Here is a 21,787-nt window from a genome sequence, read left to right as displayed (position 1 = left end):
CACGGATAAAATATCTGTGTTTGAAGATGCAGGTGATGTTAATGTTAATAGAATGTTTTGAAATCGTTGAGTTTGTTAATAAACAATTCATTAAAACTTTACAAAATATGAAATAAATAATAAAACAAATTGAAAATTTGTACTTCCAGATGTCCATATTTGAGTGGAGGACTAAGTTATGCAAATTTTGATGTTGCTAGGTACCATTGTTTTTTCACTATGCGAGAAACATATATACATTCATGCTGATTCTTCATTACTTAATTTCTTTAAATATAATGCAGGGCTCTAATATTTGGTTGCAACAATTTGAAAAATGATTCGGACTTTTCTAGTGAACCAATGCAAAATGACAAAATGAAATTAATAGCCCTCCTGGGCTATAAAGAAGCTGTATATCCACTGTGAAATTACTAATTTTTTTGTGGTTAAACAAGAGAATAAATAAATAAATACATTCTTTATAAAATACAATAGTTAAGTTTTCTTAAATTGAATTTCTTTGCTAACTTTCCATGAGGATGTGCACTCATTTTTTAATGTAAAACAAATGAAATTTTGATTTTATTTGTTTACATATGTATGTTTGACTGCACATATAATCAGATTAATATCATGAGGAGTTTATACAGAAAACAGGAAATGAAGTTTTAGACTTATGGAGAGAAAAACTTCTCTGCTCTGAACCTCTTTTTATTATTATGTTTCCATATTTAACCCAAAAGCATCTTTAAGGGTGCTATTTTTAAAAACAACCCCATTAATGGCCCATGTTAATAAGGGTGCTCAGTGTACACCAGCTAAAAGATGCATTTAAGTTGTCTGTAAAGTAGAGAATAAATAAATTTTTTACACATGTTAATCATGTAAACTTGAAAACAGCATAATAAGTAGGAATTTTTGAACCGAAAGTAGGGATTTATCCAAAATGGAAAAATTATCAGTTATTCACAATTTCCTTCTCCTCTTTAAAACAACAGTACTGATATACATGTAAAAAATTCAATATAAATTTAATATAGCACAAATTTGCTTCTTTATTCAAAATATGTATTAAGTTAACAGTATTTTTGTTAATATATATTATAAAACATACTATAAATATAATGAATAACTTATAAATACTATAAAATATTTCGGTACTTTTCCGTTTCGCCGGCGCAAATCTCGCCAAGCAGGCTTTATTGGTGACAAAGTATACACATAAAAAATGTTAACAAATGTTAGTTCGAAGAAATTTTTATTTTTAAGGCATAAACATTTTAATATAATTTAAAATTTTGTAAAAAGACATTAATTTAAGAATTTATTATGCTTTTATGGTACTACATCCTGATTCGCCGTTTAATATCACGTGACCCCAACTGATCTCATCTCACGTAAACTACGCTACAAAAATCTAATTCTCTCAGTAATTATCTACATTAATTTCAAGTTAAATCTTAATTTGGAATAAAAGTTTAAATGCAAGAATTATTTCAATTCGTACGAATAGCTTACTCAGAAATTATGTGAAACCGCAGTGTTTTACTTCGCTAGTGCGTTCTCATTAGAATTGATGAATTTAACCCTTGACTTTGACTTTTCTATATTTTCGGCTTCGGGTAAGTGGTGGGATTGCATCCTAATTGACTTAATTACCACGAATGGCATAAAATTGAACTATCTGGTAAAAATTCTATGTAATTGTTTGCCAGTATTGAAAGAAACAATCAATCTGATAAGAAATTGAGGCATAAAAGGTTACCAGTGAGGAAATTCCGTTTGGAAAAGTACCAATATTTCTTTGCATACATGTGCAATAATAAAACTGCTAGTAAATTTTCCATGCCAAGTATTTTAAGAATCAAAATTTCATTAGTTTTACATTCAGAAATGAGTGCAGGTTACAGACATTCACAGATTATTAGAATTCATCAAGAATTAAAAAAGACACTAAAATATTTAGAAAAATTAAGTATACAAAGATCGTGTATATATATCCCATAATGTAAATAATTTTACTATGCAAAAGGTTAATTGACTAGATTTGACTTCATTATTATTTACAGAAGTATAACTAAGATTTTTAAGATAACCAGATTCATTCTAATTTTAAGGATGTATTATATTCTATTAAATTAAATAAGAAAGCAAAAAGGTTTTTCGAGATAAAAATTCCAGTTTGAATTTTTCATAAAATTTCCCGTATCTTTAGATTTTTCAGTTCTGATACTTAACATAATTTAATAATACTCATTCAAATATGTATGGATTTTTCAAGTGTCTTTATAAAATTAATCATTTTGAACAAATATAACTTTCAGCAACACAATTAATAACAATATCTATACAGTCAAAAGTCATTAATCCAGACTCGTCGGGACTTTGGCAATTCCGGATTATCGATTTTTCCGGATTATCGATCATCAGTATAAATCTGGTAAGATGGCATGCAGAAATTACAAAATAAAAAATATGAAACCGTAATTTATGAAATAAAGAACAATTATGATCTAAAGGGTATCAAAATTTACAAAAGAGAAAAAAAAAAAAAAAAAAACTTAATATTTATTTGTTTACTTTATTAAACATTTCTTTCAATGTAAGTTGTTTAAGTTGCCTCGTTTTATGTGATAATACTTTCTCTTTAATTCTATAAACAGACATAATTTCTTCTTCAGTTACAAAGTTCCGCTGTTCAAATCCTATAATTGCTGTGTCGAGAATACCGACTAATTTGTCAATCGAAATTTTTCGTTTTCAATAACCTTTGTATCACTTTCTTCTTTATTGGAAGCGAATTATAATGATGAGGAATTTGATTTAATCATATCAAAGACGGAGTACATCGAGATGAAATACTACATTTAGTAAGGAATTATAAGAGAAAAAAAATAAAAACATCTGCACTGAAGATAAGGATAGTGCTGACAGATTAACTTCCAATTCATTGCGCGCCGCTGTGTTTCGGCTTTCCCCCCCAGGCCGCAGAGCAGCGTGAAATTGATAAACAGATTTCGGAATGGTTTCAGAAATGAAGGATATGCCTTTATCCATTTTTTGCAGCAATTCCACTTTTTATTTAATGGACTTCTAAACATACTTTCACTTTGCAGATCCTTTACATATTAGTAAATACATATCGGAAATTCTATTTGACATAATCGAAAGTTCAAGCTTACTTTTATAAAACTGCTCTAACAGCCTGCAAAAAATAATAAGCTTGATCCAATTCGAAGATTCAGGAACAACGCAATCTGCAACATTAACTGAATTAGATAATTTTAGCTTAGCTTTTACCGTCCATTATACATTAAACATGCAAGCGTAAACATATTACGCGCATGCGAACACGCTTATTCGCAGCCGTAAAAGTCTTACGCGCATGCGTCAACGCGTCGCATGCGCAGAAAGTTTGTAGCTTTGAGGTCCGGATTATAGATCATTCTGGATTGTGGACTTCCGGATTAAAGACTTTTGACTGTATTTAAGAGATTTAAATTCCACTACAGTCAAACGTTGTTAATCCAGACTCGTCGGGACTTCGATTCCCGATTATCGATTTTTCCGGATTATAGATCATCAGTTTAAATCTGGTAAGATGGCATGCAGAAATTACAAAATTAAAAATATGAAACCGTAATTTATGAAATAAAGAACAATTATGATCTAAAGGGTATCAAAATTTACAAAAAGAAAAAGCTTAATGTTTATTTGTTTACTTTATTAAACATTTCTTTCAATGTAAGTTGTTTAAGTTGCTTCGTTTTAAGTGATAATACTTTCTCTTTAATTCTATAAACAGATATAATTTTTTGCTCAGTTACAAAGTTCCGCTGTTCAAATCCCGTTAATTGCTGTGCCGAGAATACCGACTAACTTGTCAATCGAAATTTTTTCGTTTTCACTAACCTCTCTGTCACATTCTTCATGTCTTTATTCATTTTTTACAGCAATTCCACTTTTTGTTTGATGGACATCGAAACATACTGTTGTTTTGTACAATCCTTTGGGAGCTCCAGAATTGGAAATTCTATTTGACATAATCGAAAGTTCAAGTTTACTTTTATAGTATTGCTCTTACAGTCTGCAAAAAATAATAAGCCGGATCCAATTCGAAAATTCAGGAACAACGCAATCATCAACATTAACTGAAATAGATAATTAGATAATTTTAACTTATACCGTCCGTTATACATAAAACGCGCACGCGAAAACGTATTCTGCACTTGCGCACACGCAAATGCGCAGTCATAAGAGGTCTTACGCGCAAGCATAAACGCCTATGCGCATGTGTCAACGCGGCGCATGCGCAGAAAGTTTTTAGCTTTGAGGTTCGGATTATAGATCATTCCGGATTATGGGTGTCCGAATTAACGACTTTTGACTGTATTAATTGAAATATCAAATTTTCATTATAAGAAATAACCAAAAGCTTAATTTATTCAAATCATACTTCAACAATCTTGTACAAATCAGGCTTCTGATAATGTGTTTCCATTTCTGCACATATCATATATATACACCTAAGAAATACAGTAATAATAAACTGCAAGTAGAAAGTGTACAGAGAGGTGTAAACAAAAATAATGTGTTATAAATGCTTTTTAGTTAGAAAATATATTTTAAATACTTACTTTAGCATGCAAAAGAAATCATCTTGCATCTGCACATTTTGTATCTGAAAATTTTCATGCAATTTTCGTAACATATCTAAAGCATATTCAAAAACCTTATGAATGCTGTTATAAAGGGCTTCTTCTAGATACGTTTCAAGTGAATTTTCAGAGACATTAATCATCAAAATTTCTAAAAGGTACTTAAGAAAATAAAAACTAATGTGATTCTCATTTCGAATTTTCAGTGTTGATGCTACTAGCCAGGAACTGTTGTGAGAGAAGGGAAAAAATATATATGTTAAAAAAATACAATTTAAACAGATATACTCACTTAATAATATTTAAATAACTTATTAATATACTAATAAAAATAATTCACTAATAACACAACATTACTTTGAGAAATAAAGAACTGTCTAATACAGTCGTTCCTTATTTCTGAATTGAAAATATTACTTTGAATTAGAGCCATAAAATACGCAAATAATAATAATAATAAATAAAATTAAAAAAAGTAAACATAAAAGCATTTTCTTAGCTTTAAATACATGAAAAAAATCCATGTATACAATTGATAAGCATGTGGATATAAATAAAAATCCTTAAACAATTAACAACAAAAAGAAAATACTTAAATGAACTTCATAATTACATATACAGTCAAAAGTCTTTAATCTGGACGTCCATTATCCGGAATGATCTATAATCCGGACCTCATAGCTACAAACTTTAATGCGTTTACGCATGCGCATAATACGTTTACGCATGCACGTTTAATGTATAACAGACTGTATAAGCTAAGATAAAATTATCTAATTATCTATTTCAGTTAATGTTGCAGATTGCGTTGTTCCTTAATCTTCGAATTGGATCCGGCTTATTATTTTTAGCAGACTGTTAGAGCTATTTTATAACAGTAAGCTTGAACTTTCGATTATGTCAAAAAGAATTTCCGATTCTGGAGCTGCCGAAGGATCTACAAAGCGAAAGCATGTTTTGATGTCCATCAAACAAAAAGTGGAATTGCTGCAAAAAATGGATAAAGGGTCATTTCTTTCTCTAACCGTTCCGAAATCTGTTTATGAATTTCACGCTACTCTACGCGGGAGGGGGGGGATGTTGTGGCGCGCAGTGTACTGGAGGTTGATCTGTCAGCACCATCCTTATCTTCAGGGCGGATGTTTTTATTTTATTCAGCTTATAATTCCTTACTGAATGTAGTATTTCATCTCGATGCACTCCATTTTTTATATCATTTAAATCAAATTCCTCGTCATTATAAATATCACGAATACACATCAAATAGTTTTCTGGTTGTAATTTTCTAATTTCGACTATGCGTAATGTATGCTTTACGCGTGCGCCCGTTGAAAGAAATGTTTAATAAAGTAAACAAATAAATATTAAGCTTTTTTTTTGTAAATTTTGAAACCCTTTAGATCATAATTGCTCTTTATTTCATAAATTATGGCTTCATACTTTTAATTTTATAATTTCTGCATGCCATCTTACCAGATTTAAATTGATGATCTATTATGCGGAAAAAACGATAATCCGGAAATGCCGTCTCGACGAGTCCGGATTAAAAACTTTTGACTGTAATTATTTAAAAATTAAGAAATAAAAATGCTATACATTATACACACAGAAAAATCTAATTAGTAACAGTAAATTATATGAACCTGAATAAGGAAAAATAGCTCGTTAATTTTTATAAAGCTGATACAGGCTAATTTCACCATACTAAATCCACTTTATAATGTATAAGCATTTTGATCTTGCCCAGTTTCTTTTACATTTAATATTATTTTGGTACTTTTCCGTTTTGCCGGCGCAGGCGATAAAGTCGCTAATAATGGTACAACTGATGCCAAAAGGAATATTTTCGATGGTAACCTTTTACGCCTCATTTTCAAAACAAGTCGCAACTTTCTTTCAATACTGGCATACAATTGCATAGAATTTTTACCAGATAGTTCAATTTTATGCCATTCGCGGTAATTAAGTAAATTAGAATGCAATCACATCACTTACCCGAAGCCAAAATTATAGAAAAGGCAAAGTCAAGGGTTAAATTCATCAATTCTAATGAGAATGCACTAGCGAAGTAAAACACTGCGGTTTCACATAATTTCTGAGTAAGCTATTCGTATGAACTGAAATAATTCTTGCATTTAAACTTTTATTCCAAATTAAGATTCAACTTGAAATTAATGTAGATAATTACTGAGAGAATTAGATTTTTGTAGCATAGTTTACGTGAGATGAGATCACTTGGGGTCACGTGATATGAACCGGCGAATCAGGATTTTGAACCATGAAAGCATAGTGAATTCTTAAATTAATGTCTTTTTACAAATTTATCATCTTTATTTATTGGATTTTTAAAAAATGTTAAACGATATTAAAATGTTTATGCCTTTAAAATAAAAAATTCTTAGACCTAACATTTGTTAAAATTTTTTATGTGCATACTGTATGTTGTCGCCAATAAAGCCTGCTTGCTGAGATTTGCGCCGGCAAAACGGGAAAGTACCATTATTTTACATGGTTATAGAGAACTTCCATTTATATGAAAATTGAGTATAAGGAAATTTAGGAATATCTTCAGCTGAAACTTTTTGTATTTTTTGCAGTATTTTCCATAATTTCGGCAAGTTTTAACTAAAAAAAATTATAAACATTAATATCACTCATGTTTAGGATGTTAGGACCCTATCCATGTTAGAACAGCAGAAAACACTCTTATATAACTGTTCCTTTTATCTTTCTCCTTATTCGAAACAAACATCATGCATAGGTGCAACATCTACTTATTGGAGAACCACGATACACAAGAAAGATATTTTAAAAAACTACAAGGTGTTTATTACTACCAAGTCAAAGAATTTGAATGGGCTCCCTGATTCCATTCAAGGTTTTTGACCAAGCTGTCAGACGGAGCTGATGCTGTGATGGAAATTTTTACTATTAAAGGAAAGAGGAAGTAGTGATACATTCTTATGAATTTGGAGCTATGCTCCTGATTCACCTTTTAAGGAATGGAACTTTTTTATTCTTATCAGTTTGTTTTGTTGCAGTATTTAAAAGACTGAAACTTATATTTAAGAATTTAACATTCCAATGCAGCATTTCTTTCCCAAATGTTTATTTGGTAGAGTAATAGATTCAAATTAGAATAACGAAAATAAATTTTTCCCTTACATTCTATTTTTTGTAACATGACAACATGTGTATCTTTATAAAGGCTACTGCCTCTTTAATTTGCAACCATTTATATCTTGGAGCAGTGGTTCTTAACCAGCGGGGGGGGGGGGGGTGTATTTTTGGAGGTGTGGGAAAACCCCTACCTAACCATAAAAATTATTAAATATCATTTATTAAATTTCTTATAATAAAATATTTGAAATCTGCAATAGTGTCCCAAATACTGAAGCTCATAAAAATTGGTAGCACCTAGCTCACTTGTCGGCAAAAGACACAGGAAAGAGCCGGTGCCGATGGGCGTATACACTACGCTACGAAAAGGCATGAAACGTTACAAACAAACGCGAACAGGCAGCTAGGTGACGGAGAAAAGAAAAAGAACTTTGTGGGAATACAAGCGTGACCTTTGAGAAACCTTGATAGCCACGATACAAGCGGAGAACGTTATCCCAGCTTGCGCATGCGCTGAGTTCAGCATGTGCTACTCCAATGAAATCTATGGATTCACAGATTTGTATCTGCATCTACTGTGCATGTGTTAGGTTGAGTCAACTATTGTATCTGCGACATGTGTATTGTGCATTCTGACTTGTCTAGAAACCTCCTGAGACTAATACATTCTTAATTGCCCGTTCAAGCCAAATAGAATTCAGTGATATTACAAACGTAAGAACATTATATATATTATATTATTTCTAAATAATTAAATCGATTATAGTGAACCCCACTATGTCAAAAAAATGACAATAGAACAATAAGTATGCCGGTTATGGATTTACCTGCACAACCGAAAAAGATGGCATGCAACGACTGCAATGCATCTTGTGTTCCAAGATATTTTCAAACAGCAGTCTCAAACCATCAAAGTTATTAGAGCATTTCAACAATCTGCATGGTGGCAAAAAAGCGCATAGCATGAACAGCTTGAAGTCAAAGAAGGCTCGGTTTGATACCAGTGGAACTATCCTAAAATTGTCCGGACCAGCAGTTCAAAAACCTTTATTAGAAGCGTCATATCAAGTGGCATATTTATTTTCAAAAAAAAAAAAAAAAAAAAGAAAAAGAAAAAGAAACCTCACAGGATCGCTGAAGAGTTGATTAAACCTACTGCTTTAATTATTGCTAAAACAGTTTTAGATTCGGAAGCACATAAAAAAATCCAACAGATTCCATTATCGAATGATATTATATGATCGCGAATACAAGATCTCAGTGAAGATATTTTAATGCAAGTAATTGAAGACATAAAAATCAGTCCACTAAAAATAAGCATGCAACTGGATGAGTCAACTCATGTTGATAATTGTAGCCAACTTTTGGTATTTGTCAGGTATGTAAAGGAAAAAGAGGTGATAGAAGAATTTTTATTTTGTGAGCCACTGGAGGTGAATACGAGAGGAATTTATATTTTCAATCGCATCAAAGATTTTTTTACTAAATATCAATTACCAATAAATGTGATTGGCTCAATATGCACTGATGGAGCCCCAGCAATGTTAGGCAAAAATTCAGGATTTTTTTCACACATGAAAAGAGAATTACCGGAAGTTATAATAACGCATTGCATTTTGCATCATCATGCACTTGCGTCGAAAGCATTGCCAAAAAGTTTAAAACAACATCTAACTACAGCAGTAAATGTAGTAAAATACATCCGAGGGCGAGCGCTTAATCATCGCATTTTTCGTGCATTTTGTGAAGAAATCGGTGCTGATCATACCATGCTCCTACATCACACCGAAATACGATGGTTATCTAAGGGTCGCATGCTTAACAGAGTTTTTGAATTGCGTGAGGAAATTATTCAATTACTGACAAAAACTGTTATTTAGTAAAAGATTTTGAGAGTAATGATGCAATGCTGAGGCTGGCCTACTTAGCAGACACATTTAGCCATTTAAATGAATTGAATCTATCAATGCAAGGATTTGGTATAAATAAACAATATCTAGTGAAAAATTATCTTCATTTCTCGCAAAATTAGAAATTTGGATACGTCGAGTAGAAAAGGGGAAATTTGCAAACTTTCCCTTGCTTGATTCTGTTGTTGCGAAAAATGAAAAGAATACAATTATACCCGACATTGTAATACATTTGAGACGATTGAGCGAATCATTCAATGGATACTTTTCTACTGGAAATATTACCAAAACTCAGAGATGGATACTGGATCCATTTCTATTTGACTTAAATTTGATGGATGATAGTGATCTGAAAATAGATCAACTTATTGAAATGCAAGCAAGTGGACATGTTCAAATGGAATTCGAACAATTAGAATTGCAAAAATTCTGGTGTTCACAGTTACAATGTTATCCAGAGTTGGCGAACGGAGCACTGCAGTTACTCTTACCCTTTTCCTACCACCTACTTGTGCGAAATGGGATTTTCATCACTTTTGCATATAAAATCTAAAGCGAGAAATCGCTTAAATGCAAGTGATGACTTATGCGTATGTCTTTCAAAAAAGGAACCTCGCTTCGCCAGTATAATAATGAACAAACAACAGACTAGTCATTAATAAAAATAATATTGTTTTGTATTTATATAAAATGTACAATGTTTTTCAATAAACAATAAGTTTCGCAAAAAATGTATTTTTCTAGACTAAAAAAATTAAAACACATTTTTCAATCGGGTGCAGGAGATATATTTTCAGATTCAATGGGGTGCGACTCGCTAGAAAGGTTAAGAAACACTGTCTTGGAGTGAATGAGTGTGTTCTCATTGGACATATAATAGATTAGTGATGAAATTATTTTCACTTTATACATTTTCTAAAATGGTGAAACTTTATGCATTCTTTTACTTAATTCTCTTCACTCACTCCACAATTTTCTATGGCAAAAATTCATCTGTATGCCAAGTGGTAAATATATGGCATTCTATATTGAAGGTAGGGTAAGTATTATTCAAAACATACAGAAGGAATGTGGCAAAATCACTGTCAGGAATATAGTTTATCCAAATCTATATTTGGTACCATGTGGAACAATTCAGACTTAATTTCTAATCAAGGGGGAAAAATTGGATCTAAGGGAAAAGTTTAAAAAGGGCAAGTACAAAGACATTACAGAAACATTGTTAAAATGATTCATCATTCAAAGAAGCCATAACCATTATTTGGACAAATTTTTATTATAAATGTGTATTTTAGATGGAGATGTGTAACTGAAGAGGCAGATTTAAATCATGTCTTTTATGCCAAGTAATTTATTGTGTAAAATTATTAATATATGGTTAAAACTAAAAATCTATGAAAAAGTAATTTAGTAATTGCAAACAATAATAACCGTAATTAAATATTAGTACGACTTTTTAAAATCAGAGTTCTTTGTCGCTCTCTCTCGTTCACTGTTTTTTTGGTAGATATGACAATGCTAACTAGTCCTTTTTATGATTTATTTATCAATTTTTACAGTATTTTTATAAGATAATTCATTATTTTAATTAGATTAGATACAGGGAACCAAACTTCTGGTCCTTAAAGTTGTGAACAGTAGGATTCAATTGCATTATAATCTAGAAATAGATTTAAAGAAATTGCATAGCATTAATCTTATGTTTTATATAACAACAACAGTAATAAAAGAAAGCAAAAAATGACAGGAGAATGCTGTTACTCTACTGCATAACATTGCAAATTAAAATTCAGTAACGGATTTGTTAGAGATCTAATAATATATAACTATGGCTCTAACGCTGCCTTATTACATATGCTGATTAAAAATCTTAAAATGTTGTAAATTAAAAAGAATGCCACTGCTGTATAATAAGGAAATATACAATTTGGCAAATAACATTTCATTATTTATAAAACAAATTAAAGTTGTGAAACTATTTTACATATTTAATAAAATATATGCAAAATTTCAGACAGTTTTAATGAATTCAAATTGTTTTAAAATGATTTATATTTTAATGAAGTTATATCTTTCAACAAGAAAAAAAAAAGAGAAAAATGGCTGTTTTTCAACAACAGTGATTTTTGGAAAAGGCAAAGTCTGATCAATGAACAAAATTTTTTTTGAGCACCTCATTTTTAATTACTATTCATTAGTTAAAGTATTTTTTATTCTGTGGTGTACTATTGACACTTATGATACTTGTTAATTATTTATAGTTGATGCCTAAGATATTTTTTATTTTATTTTTTTTATTTTTTAAAGTATATTATTTTCACTTAACATAAAAAATCTTGTCCTGGCCAAATTGATGGATGAGAAGAACTGAAAGAATCAAGAAGTAATCCATGTCATCGTGTGAAACATACAGACATTTAATTTGTGTTTCACATGCTTTCACATACAGCAGATTCTCAGAGTGTTGCCACCCCACTGCTAGTCAAGTGATTAAAGATTGCTAAATACTGACAGTTAGTTTAAACCCAAGAAAATGGGCTAAATGCATGGTTGGTTTTCATGGTTTGCCCAATGTGAAGTATGAATACAAGCCAGTTTCCTATAGAATGTCCTCTATGAAAACATCCCCCTTAGGCAGATAGCCCACTTGTGCTTATCTATATACAAATAAACTAACTTAAGAGTGATGCCATTCAGCAAAGTATAAGGTCATTAATTTATCATTGAAACCAAATCTGTATATTATTAACAAACATAAAGATCTGAAAACACTATGCTGCCTTTCCACAAATCAGACTTTTAACTTTCTGCATGGCCCTCGCACACAGCCAATGAACAATGACCAAAGCAAAAGATCTTTCAAATTAAATCAGTCTCTTAATAATTATCAAACTGAAGGATTCAAAAACAATAAATGCAGCTATTAATAATTTTAGTTATCTTACTCTTTTCTAAATAATGCATTTAATTGATTTAAATTAAAATGCATTAAATTTAAAATAACACTGGAGTCCCATTTATAAGTTTCTTGCTTGGTTATACATCTTTCCTGTTTATATTTGTTTCATCTGATTCAGTTCTATTTATTGTAATAATAAAATATTTCTTTTATGTGCCAAATAATTTTAGTTACACACCACTTTTGTATGATTTACTGCACTGGTTTGTAGTCTCTCTGTTCAAGTGCTCTTTCCAGAAATGGGGATATAAAGTGTGAAACATCACAGTCTGGTACAGGAGTTTAAAACATGTTCATGAATAGAGGGGATATGGTTATTTCTTCTGTAGAAAATGCTATTTTCAGTAAACTAGGAGCAGAATTAACTGATACAAAATATCACAAAAGTGAAAGGCAGTCTTGTTAAATGATATAATTAAAATCTTAAAAATAATTTGATGAGAATACTGGTTTGATGAAAGCCGAGTTAAGCAAAGACACTGGATATTCCTGTGACAACACATAAAACAGCTGTTGAAAAAGAAAAAAAAAAAGTTGAAGAAAGAGAAATTTGTGTACAGTCTACAAAAAAAAAAAAAAAAAAAAAAAAAAAAAAAAAAAAAAAAAGAGGAAAATTAAAATGGAAATTCTGAGGTCAGTCATTTAGTTTAATTTTTTCATTCAGTGTTGTGTACCCAATATTCCAGTGAATGGTCCCATGCTAATCAAGAAGTCAAAAGAAACAGCACTTTAATTGAATATGAAAGAAATTTGCTTTTCAATTGGATGGTTGCATAAATTTTAATTGCAGCATGGAACCTCATACCATATAATAAATGAAGAATAACAAGCACTCCTGCTGAGTCAGGTGAAGAGTGGTTTAAGAATGTATCCACCAGAACAAATGGATATGAATTAAGAGGCATTCTTAATGCTCATGGAACTACTCTTTTATTTAAACAAATGCCAGCAAGAACCCTAGCTTTCAGAGGTGAGCACTTTCAGAGGAATGTCTCACTGTGCAAAAGCTGATGGTGTGAGAAAAAATTTAAGTCATGGGAAAGTTGCAAAAACTAAGGTGCTTCAAACATGTTCAAACTCTGCCATTAGAATACAAAGCAAACAAGAAAGAATGGATGACTATGGCATTTTTATAAAATAGCTCAGGAAAATAGACAAAACTATGCAGAGACAAAACTGCAAAATTTTACTTTTTATGGAACAGTGTACTACCCATCCTCAAATGACAGATTTCTTGCAAAATGAGGAAGATGTTTTCTTCCCAGAAAATTTCCCTTTAGTTTAACCTTTAGATAAAAAGTTTAACCTTTAGATGTGTGTGTCAAGAATTCGAAAATGTTTTACAGGCAAAGGTGATTCAAATAGCCCTTCAAAATATAATTACAGGAAATACATAGACAAACATTTGAGGCAATCAAAATGATTTCACTTGTCTGGATTCAAATAAAATCACAAACAATTAAAAAATGTTTCATTAAAGAAGGATTTTTGATGACAAATGGAAGTGTTGGTGAAAATCATGATGAAACTGTGATTCTGGGTGAAAAAAATTGGAAATTACTGGGGTTAGACATTATAATCGAGAAATATGCCAATGTAATGACATCAAATTTATACACAGTTGAAGAGCTGACTGAAAACGTTTTACCAGATGAATATTTAAGTAGTGAGGACGAAGAAAATGAAAAAATAATCCCACCTCCTTTTCAAAATGCTATCTACTCCACTGACACCTCAAAAATTTCTTTCTTTGTAATAATACAAGCGAGAAAACATTTCAAGTACTGAATTTGATTCATAGTACTTTGCTTAGGATTCAAAATCAAAAGATACATCAGATGACAATTAATGACTTTTTCTCTAAAAAAATTAAAAATTTGTATTAAAATGTTCTTGGGAAAATTTTTTACCTTTCAAGATGGTAATCAAAAAATAAAAGTATGACTTTTTTTTATTTAATTTTACAAAAATCGTACTGAAATTTGCATTCTCATGATTTTAAAAATATTATATTCTTATTAATATAATTTTAAAAATATTCATATTAATTGAATATTTATTTAAAATATTAATTAAAAATTTTTGGACATAGTTAATATTTTAAACAGATTGAAAGTACGATAAAAAATTGTGTAATATCAGCAGCAGATTAGTAGTATCAAAAGAGTGCAGTTAATTTACATATAGATATATGTATTGCACTTATATCACGCAGTAACAAAAGCGTGCAGCTAATATACATATATATATAGATATGTATCGTATTTATATGCTGTCCATGAATGCTTCCTTGAAAGACATATAAATGGGGCTCTACTCTATATCCAACTGTTAATTTTATGATGCTTTAGTATAACAAATGGAAGATATTTGTACAGTCAAAAGTCGTTAATTCGGACACCCATAATCCGGACCTCAAAGCTACAAACTTTCTGCGCATGCGTCGCGTTGACATAAGACCGTTACGGCTGCGAATATGTTTGTGCGCGTGCGCAAAATACGTTTATGAGTGCGCGTTTAATGTATAACGGACGGTTTAAGCTAAGCTAAAATTATCTAATTATCTATTTCAGTTAATGTTGCAGATTGTGTTGTTCCTTAATCTTCGAATTGGATCCAGCTTATTATATTTTGCAAACTGTTAGAGCAGTTTTATAAAAGTAAGCTTGAACTTTCGATTATGTCGAATAGAATTTCTGATATATATTTACTAATATGTAAAGGATTTACAAAGCGAAAGTATATTTTGAAGTTCATTAAACAAAAAGTGGAATTGCTGCAAAAAATGGATAAAGGCATATCCTTTGTTTATCTTTAACGCCGCGGTGGACACGCTATCAATTGGAAGTTGATCTGTCAGCACTATCCTTATCTTCAGGGCAGATGTTTTTATTTTATTTGGCTTATAATTCCTTACTAAATTTAGTATTTCATCTCGATGTACTCCGTTTTTGATATGATTTAAATCAAGTTCCTCGTCATTATAATTCGCTTCCTATAGCGAAGAAAGTGACAGAGAGGTTATTGAAAATGAAAACATTTCGATTGACAAATTAGTCAGTATTCTCGACACAGCAATTATAGGACTTGAACAGCAGAACTTTGTAACTAAACAAAAAATTATGTCTGTTTAATAGAATTAAAGAGAAAGTATTATCACATGAAACGAAGCAACTTGAACAACTTACATTGAAAGAAATGTTTAATAAAGTAAACAAATAAATATTAAGCTTTTTCTTTTTGTAAATTTTGATACCTTTTAGATCATAATTGTTCTTTATTTCATAAATTACGGTTTCATATTTTTAATTTTGTAATTTCTGCATACCATCTTACCAGATTTAAACTGATGATCTATAATCCGGAATCGCCGAAGTCCCGACGAGTCCGGATTAACGACTTTTGACTGTATATAAATCTAATATATGGCCTAGTCACGTTTTCGAGACATGAAAAAGGCAGTTTGGATTTCGTCAATCGGCCCAGTAGAATGGAAGATATAGAACTTTTTTTTTTTTTTTTGCACAGTGTATATCATTCATGGTAAAGAGAGATACTATTTAATATTGTTACGAAATGTCCAGGCGCGGTGAGATAGCTTCCCCGCAAAGCAGTTTTAGGGTTGCCATAAAATGGGAAGATAAGGCAGGGTTGCCACATTTGGCGACAAAATTGGCTATATGCTATGGAAGAATGGAGAATCTTCTGGAACGAATTCTTACCGGTTTAGCCCAGAATGTGCTCAAACACCAGCCGAAAGCTATATAAACCCTGCTGGTATGCTGAGAGTTAGTTAGTATCGAGTTGGTGTCTCATCTAGCGATTCAATTCCTGCGGAGTCGATCCAGTTGACAACAGGGCAGTGAGTGCCGAGTGGGTCAGCGAGTGCCAAGTGGGTCGTCGAGTGCACCGAAAGGGTCTCGTAGTGTATTGCAGTTAGTGCATCATCAAGAGAGCGTGTTGAGCTCGAGGAACGACTGAACCAAAGACTCGGGAGCTGTGCGCTGTGTGTCATCGAGTGCATCACAAGTTGTAGCGTAGAAAGTCTCGAGAGTATGTGGAGTTCCGAGAACGACCAAGCAGAGTTGGGAGCTGTACTCTAGTGCTTTGCCATGAAGCTGTCTACACCGTGATAGCCTGATAACCTGGAGGCTGTGTCACTGATCATGCCAGCATGTTTATAATAGTTCATCGATGAATGTAAAAACGTGTTTTGGAGCTGTCCTGACAATACTGGCAATAAATGGTGTTTCGATACTTCATCAAGTAGTATTGTCATTATTCACTCCAAGTCCTTACGAACCCCGTACGAACGTGAAGGAAGAAAATAACGTAACAATATATAATTTTGCAACTGAAATATTAAATCTGAAGAATTGCAGGTAAAATCTCAATTTGACAAAGTTAAATAAATGAATTTTAATATTAATTTTTCAACTTGGAAAAATATTCCAGTTTACTATAATATTTAAATATTATGGTACCGTAATTTCCGGAAGAAAGGCTGCATCAGCGTAAATGCCGCACTCGAGAAAAATGGCGGGAAAAAAATTAAAATTGCACAGAAACGCCGCAATAGATTAAATTGTGCGTGACATCGTTGTGGGCCATATAAATGCAAAAACTTAACCTAAGTCCTGATATATGACATACCAGTTAAGAAAAATGCATGAAATGAAACCATAACTCAAAAATAAATTAAAGGTAAGAAATGTATAGCTTCCGTGCCATTTAGAGACATTTTCAAAAATTTTCCGCTCCCTAATTAAAAACTATCCAACAAGTACTTGTACCCTAACTGATGGGATCTGTATTTGGCAGAATGCCAAGAAAAATCCATTCATGCTGAAGGGGAAATACGTCAGAGTTCGTTACTGCGAGGCAGGTGGAGTCGTGTCCGCCTTTGAAAAAAATTGCAGAAAAGGCAGGGGTGGAAAGAGGATGGGTCCTGGAAGATTCATCGAATGGCAGAGGAGAGAGACTATTCAAACTGATGAGAATGTTGATTTGAAAGGGGGAAGAATGTTATTGTTCTGAGATCTCGTTTAGGGTGAATAAGGCATGTAGGTCCGTTCAAGGGAAAGAACGTAAACAAAATAACGTTCGCAAAAAGCAACTGAGTGGTCTTTTGTGTGGGAACAGCACCAATCTATGCGCAATGACAATGCCATCCAAACTATGTACAATGACCATTATAGGAAATATTTTATTTTTAGTGCACCTAAACGCCGCGTGGGTAGAAACGCCGCACCCGCTGAAAATTTAAGTTTTAAACACGTAAACGCCACGGCGTTTCTTCCGGAAATTACCGTATTTAAATACAATCTTTTAATAAATGCCTATAAAACATATAAATAAAAATGAGTATATTTTGCATAAGAAAGTTATATATGATAACTCATAAAATACATATAATGACTAATAATAAAATATATGAAATATAGGTCTCAGGATTATGCCAAGATTTGAAGTAAAATATCCGATTATAAAAATACCTTATGAAAGCAATTTTATTTCATTCCAGAATGCTTATAAAAGATCTTTCTCTAAATTAAATTAGAATACTCATGTAACATTTATATATATATATATATATATATATATTTACCATAAAAACTGCTCAATAGGAGTTATACCATGCTGGATAGCATGCTGCTGTATTAAAGTCAAGGCAGCAGTTGGGAGGATTTCCAACCAATTTTTGTACAACTTGGAACTCTATTTTTAGCAAATAATAATTATTGTATTATGAAATTTTTATATCACAGTAAAATAATCTATGTACAAGGGAAAAACCTATCAATTAATAATGTCAAATAAACCTAGCATATATTTTGTACTTCTGTTTCGGACTTTATGGAATGCACTTCTGACACATAATGCATCAGAAATCCTCATTAAGATATCTTGATAACATAAATTCAGATTTAAAAATATTAGAAAATTTTTGAGAAAATAATAACCTGGCTTAAAAAAAAAGCTATCAACAAATAAATGTACTTTCTCTTTTCCTATTATTAAATAATTTGGCTTGTTTTTATTAGACTTTTCTTTTTGTAATAATTTATAAAATCACACTTATAAAACATTTCACATCAGTGAATGAATTACGCAAGACTGCACCATAATTACTATTTTTTCTCCATTTCATGCAAATTTAATTTTAAGTTACAGTCCTCAGCTTCATGTAATGCATATTATATGTCCTTACTATGGAATAAAATTTTCATACATTAATTAAAATGCATTCTATAAAATAAAATGATTATAATTGATGAGAAATTCCAGAAATTTATAAGAACTATTATATTTTAAATTTTAATTTCCTTCTCATTTACCTTTTAACCACTGGGAAGTTGAATTAAATATGAATTAGACTAGAACTTAACTCATATTACTGAATAAATTTTACACTTCCCTACTAAAAATGCCCCATAGAAACCAGTAAAACTTTTTATGGGTTTCTATTGACTTTTACTGGTTTCTGTTGGTCTCTGTGGTTTTTATTTTACTGGTTTCAAAATGACCCATAGAAACCAGTAAAACTTTCTACTGGTACCTATAGAATTTTTGATGGTTTCTACTGACTTTTATTGGTTTCTATTGATCTCTGTGGGTTTTTCTTACTGGTATCAATTGACACCCATACAACCAACATTTTTCATTTTCAATGGCAGAACTTTGTACTGGTTTGTATAGGTTTATATTGACTTTTACTGGTTTTCTTACTGGTATCAATATAATAATAAATCTTCTGTTGGTGTATATGGGTTTATGCTATTTTTTTATCTGACGCTAATAGACTTCTTGTAAACAATAAAATTAACAGAATGAAAATATGATCTCTTTAAGACCATCAGAGTAACCTGGAAACGCAGGTGGTCGTTTTAGAGAGGGTTTTTACTAAACATGCTTATTTATTTGATTTAATTTTTTTTTTTCGGATACAATAACAGTAATCATATACACCACACACAACGAGGTCTCTCTAAGGCAACCAGCCGCAAATAAAAACTCATCTTTGCAAGTGGTCGCCTTAGAGAGGTGATGCTCAATACCAATATATACTCACGTTCTCAGAGATACATTTATCTTTTAGAGGTGGTCGTCTTAGGGAGATTGCATCTATGGAATGAATCTCTCTAAGGCGACCAGACACACTTGCAGAATTTTCTTTGTGAATGGTCGCCTTACAGAGGGAATATTCAACACCAAAGTATACTTATGTTTTCAGAAATACTGGTTTCTTTCAGAGGCGGTCATCTTAGGGAGGTGGTTTTTGCTACGAGTTGGTTCTCTGAATACACATCTGAATACACACACATAAGCACTTACATTTCTGAATTACAAATAAACACCGGTATCAACCAACATCTCTTTAACGCGAACAAGTTCATTCACAATCGCAGAACTTTTCTCCCTGTGAACGCTGACGAGAAGAAAAAAATTCCCCTCCCTCACCCACTCTCAGAAGTTTCCCAAACAAGGAATATGGCGCCGCTCTAGTTATTGTTATGCGATGGTGGTGTTATTTTCTTCGTGTGGTTGTAGTAATGCAATATATTATTTACTAGGATTTACTGTATTACAAATTTTACTATGTTTTACTGTTTAGAAATTAGTAATAACTAATAAAATACCAGCACTGACTATGAATATACAACTAAAGCCGTGCACGTGTAATCGTGTCAAATGTTTGAGAGAACGTTGCTGATAACTGACTAGTTGTGAAATGGAGTTTTTGTGCGTGAAATTGATGTTCCATCTTTACTTTTAACCTGAAAAAAAATGTGCTTAAAGACTGAAAAGTGATAATTTCAGACTTGATAATTTGGTTCAGTGTGCAGATGCAGAAATATAGTTTTTGCATTCTACTGAAACTGTATTTTAAAAAATTTATTTTTTTGATTACAGTTTAGAAATACTTTTTTAAAGCTTGTTCATGTAGATGCTTTATCATTTGAATATTATGTACTAATAAATTTGAGCATACCTTACTTAAAAATTATCTTGCATGATTCAATTTTTCGACTAATGTGATGTGGCCAAGCAAAAAGAATGTTTTTTTATGTTTTAAAAAATGCACTAATTATATTTCGCGAGCAAAAAAGGTAAGTTTTATTAATGAAATAAACATTGAAATATTTAATGTGTTTATTACTTATTGAATGGGGTAGACAAGACATACAAGCTTAAGGAATCTTTTTTCCATTACTAAAATTATGTGAAAATTTAGATGATCATAGTAGCTTACATCGTTTTTTTTCTTTTTGGTCTATTTTTCTTTACAAGTATGAGACTAGAACCACATTTTTACATTAAATATTTTGTGCTATTTTGTTAAAACACATATAATCATTTTTATGCATACTTTAATTTTCATTATTATTAGTTTGATGAAGAAAATTTCAAATGTGTTTTTCATAAATTGCTTTTGAAATAGAAATAGATTTGTAAATAAGATTTATGTAATATTAAATGTACTAGTCTTGGGAGTATAAAAAGTGAATCATTTATTTGAAAAAAATTACATTAAGTTGAAACCTCATATAGTGGTTATTTTCTTAAATGACCACCTCTGATAATGGCACATTTGTCAGGACAATAATTAAATAACAGGACTTAAAAAATCATTCATAGTTTTGTCAGGCTACAGGAAACTGGCATTTTCTCGAATTGTGGAGTTGATTGTTTTAGGAACGTTTTGCTGTATAATCAAATGACTTCGGTGTAGTAATTTTTACGTGGGTATGAATTTTGCAGAAGTAATTGAAAGTTTTTACGAGACAATTAAAACCAAAGCTTTTCGGATCATGAGTCTTATAAGGGCACTGTTATAGCATTGCTTTCAGATATAGTTTGAGTAATATTTAAACATTATTTTCGAAAGCACTTCCACAGAGAATCCGGTTGTTCTCTACAGATGAAAACCCATATAAATAAATCTTCTGTACAGCCTTATACAAATGCAGTTAAAATTACTGTCATTACAATTAAGCGAATATAGCTACATTTGTTTACAAAAGGTTATTATTGCTAAATACTGCACTATATAAATTTAATTTGCCATTGTAATTTCAGAAAATGCTCAGCATGAGGTATTTTTATAATCTACTGTCAAAAACAATAGCTACCTTTTCAGTACTTTAAATTTTACT

General features: G+C 31.3%; 1 protein-coding gene across 4 annotated transcripts in view; it reads right to left on the bottom strand.

Annotated features, from left to right (window-relative positions):
- LOC118201073 (protein unc-13 homolog D-like) overlaps window positions 1–21,787 on the bottom strand; it is a 117,602-nt gene that overhangs the window by 11,422 nt on the left and 84,393 nt on the right. For 3 of the 4 annotated variants that reach the window (XM_085822111.1, XM_085822109.1, XM_085822110.1), the window contains exons 10-12: window positions 18,238–18,347; window positions 4,620–4,868; window positions 4,439–4,508 (exon numbers count right to left, since the gene is read on the bottom strand). In XM_085822111.1, the coding sequence (XP_085678237.1) occupies window positions 4,439–4,508; window positions 4,620–4,868; window positions 18,238–18,347 (429 nt within the window). The remainder of the gene's footprint in view (window positions 1–4,438; window positions 4,509–4,619; window positions 4,869–18,237; window positions 18,348–21,787) is intronic. The other variant, XR_015042622.1, reaches the window with a different exon arrangement.

Source organism: Stegodyphus dumicola, chromosome 8 (assembly GCF_044657685.1).
Source record: "Stegodyphus dumicola isolate Sdum_Otavi_A_Nest chromosome 8, ASM4465768v1".
Lineage (NCBI taxonomy): Eukaryota > Metazoa > Arthropoda > Arachnida > Araneae > Eresidae > Stegodyphus > Stegodyphus dumicola.
Note: the sequence above shows the minus strand (reverse complement) of the source record. Positions and strands in the feature narration are given on the sequence as shown.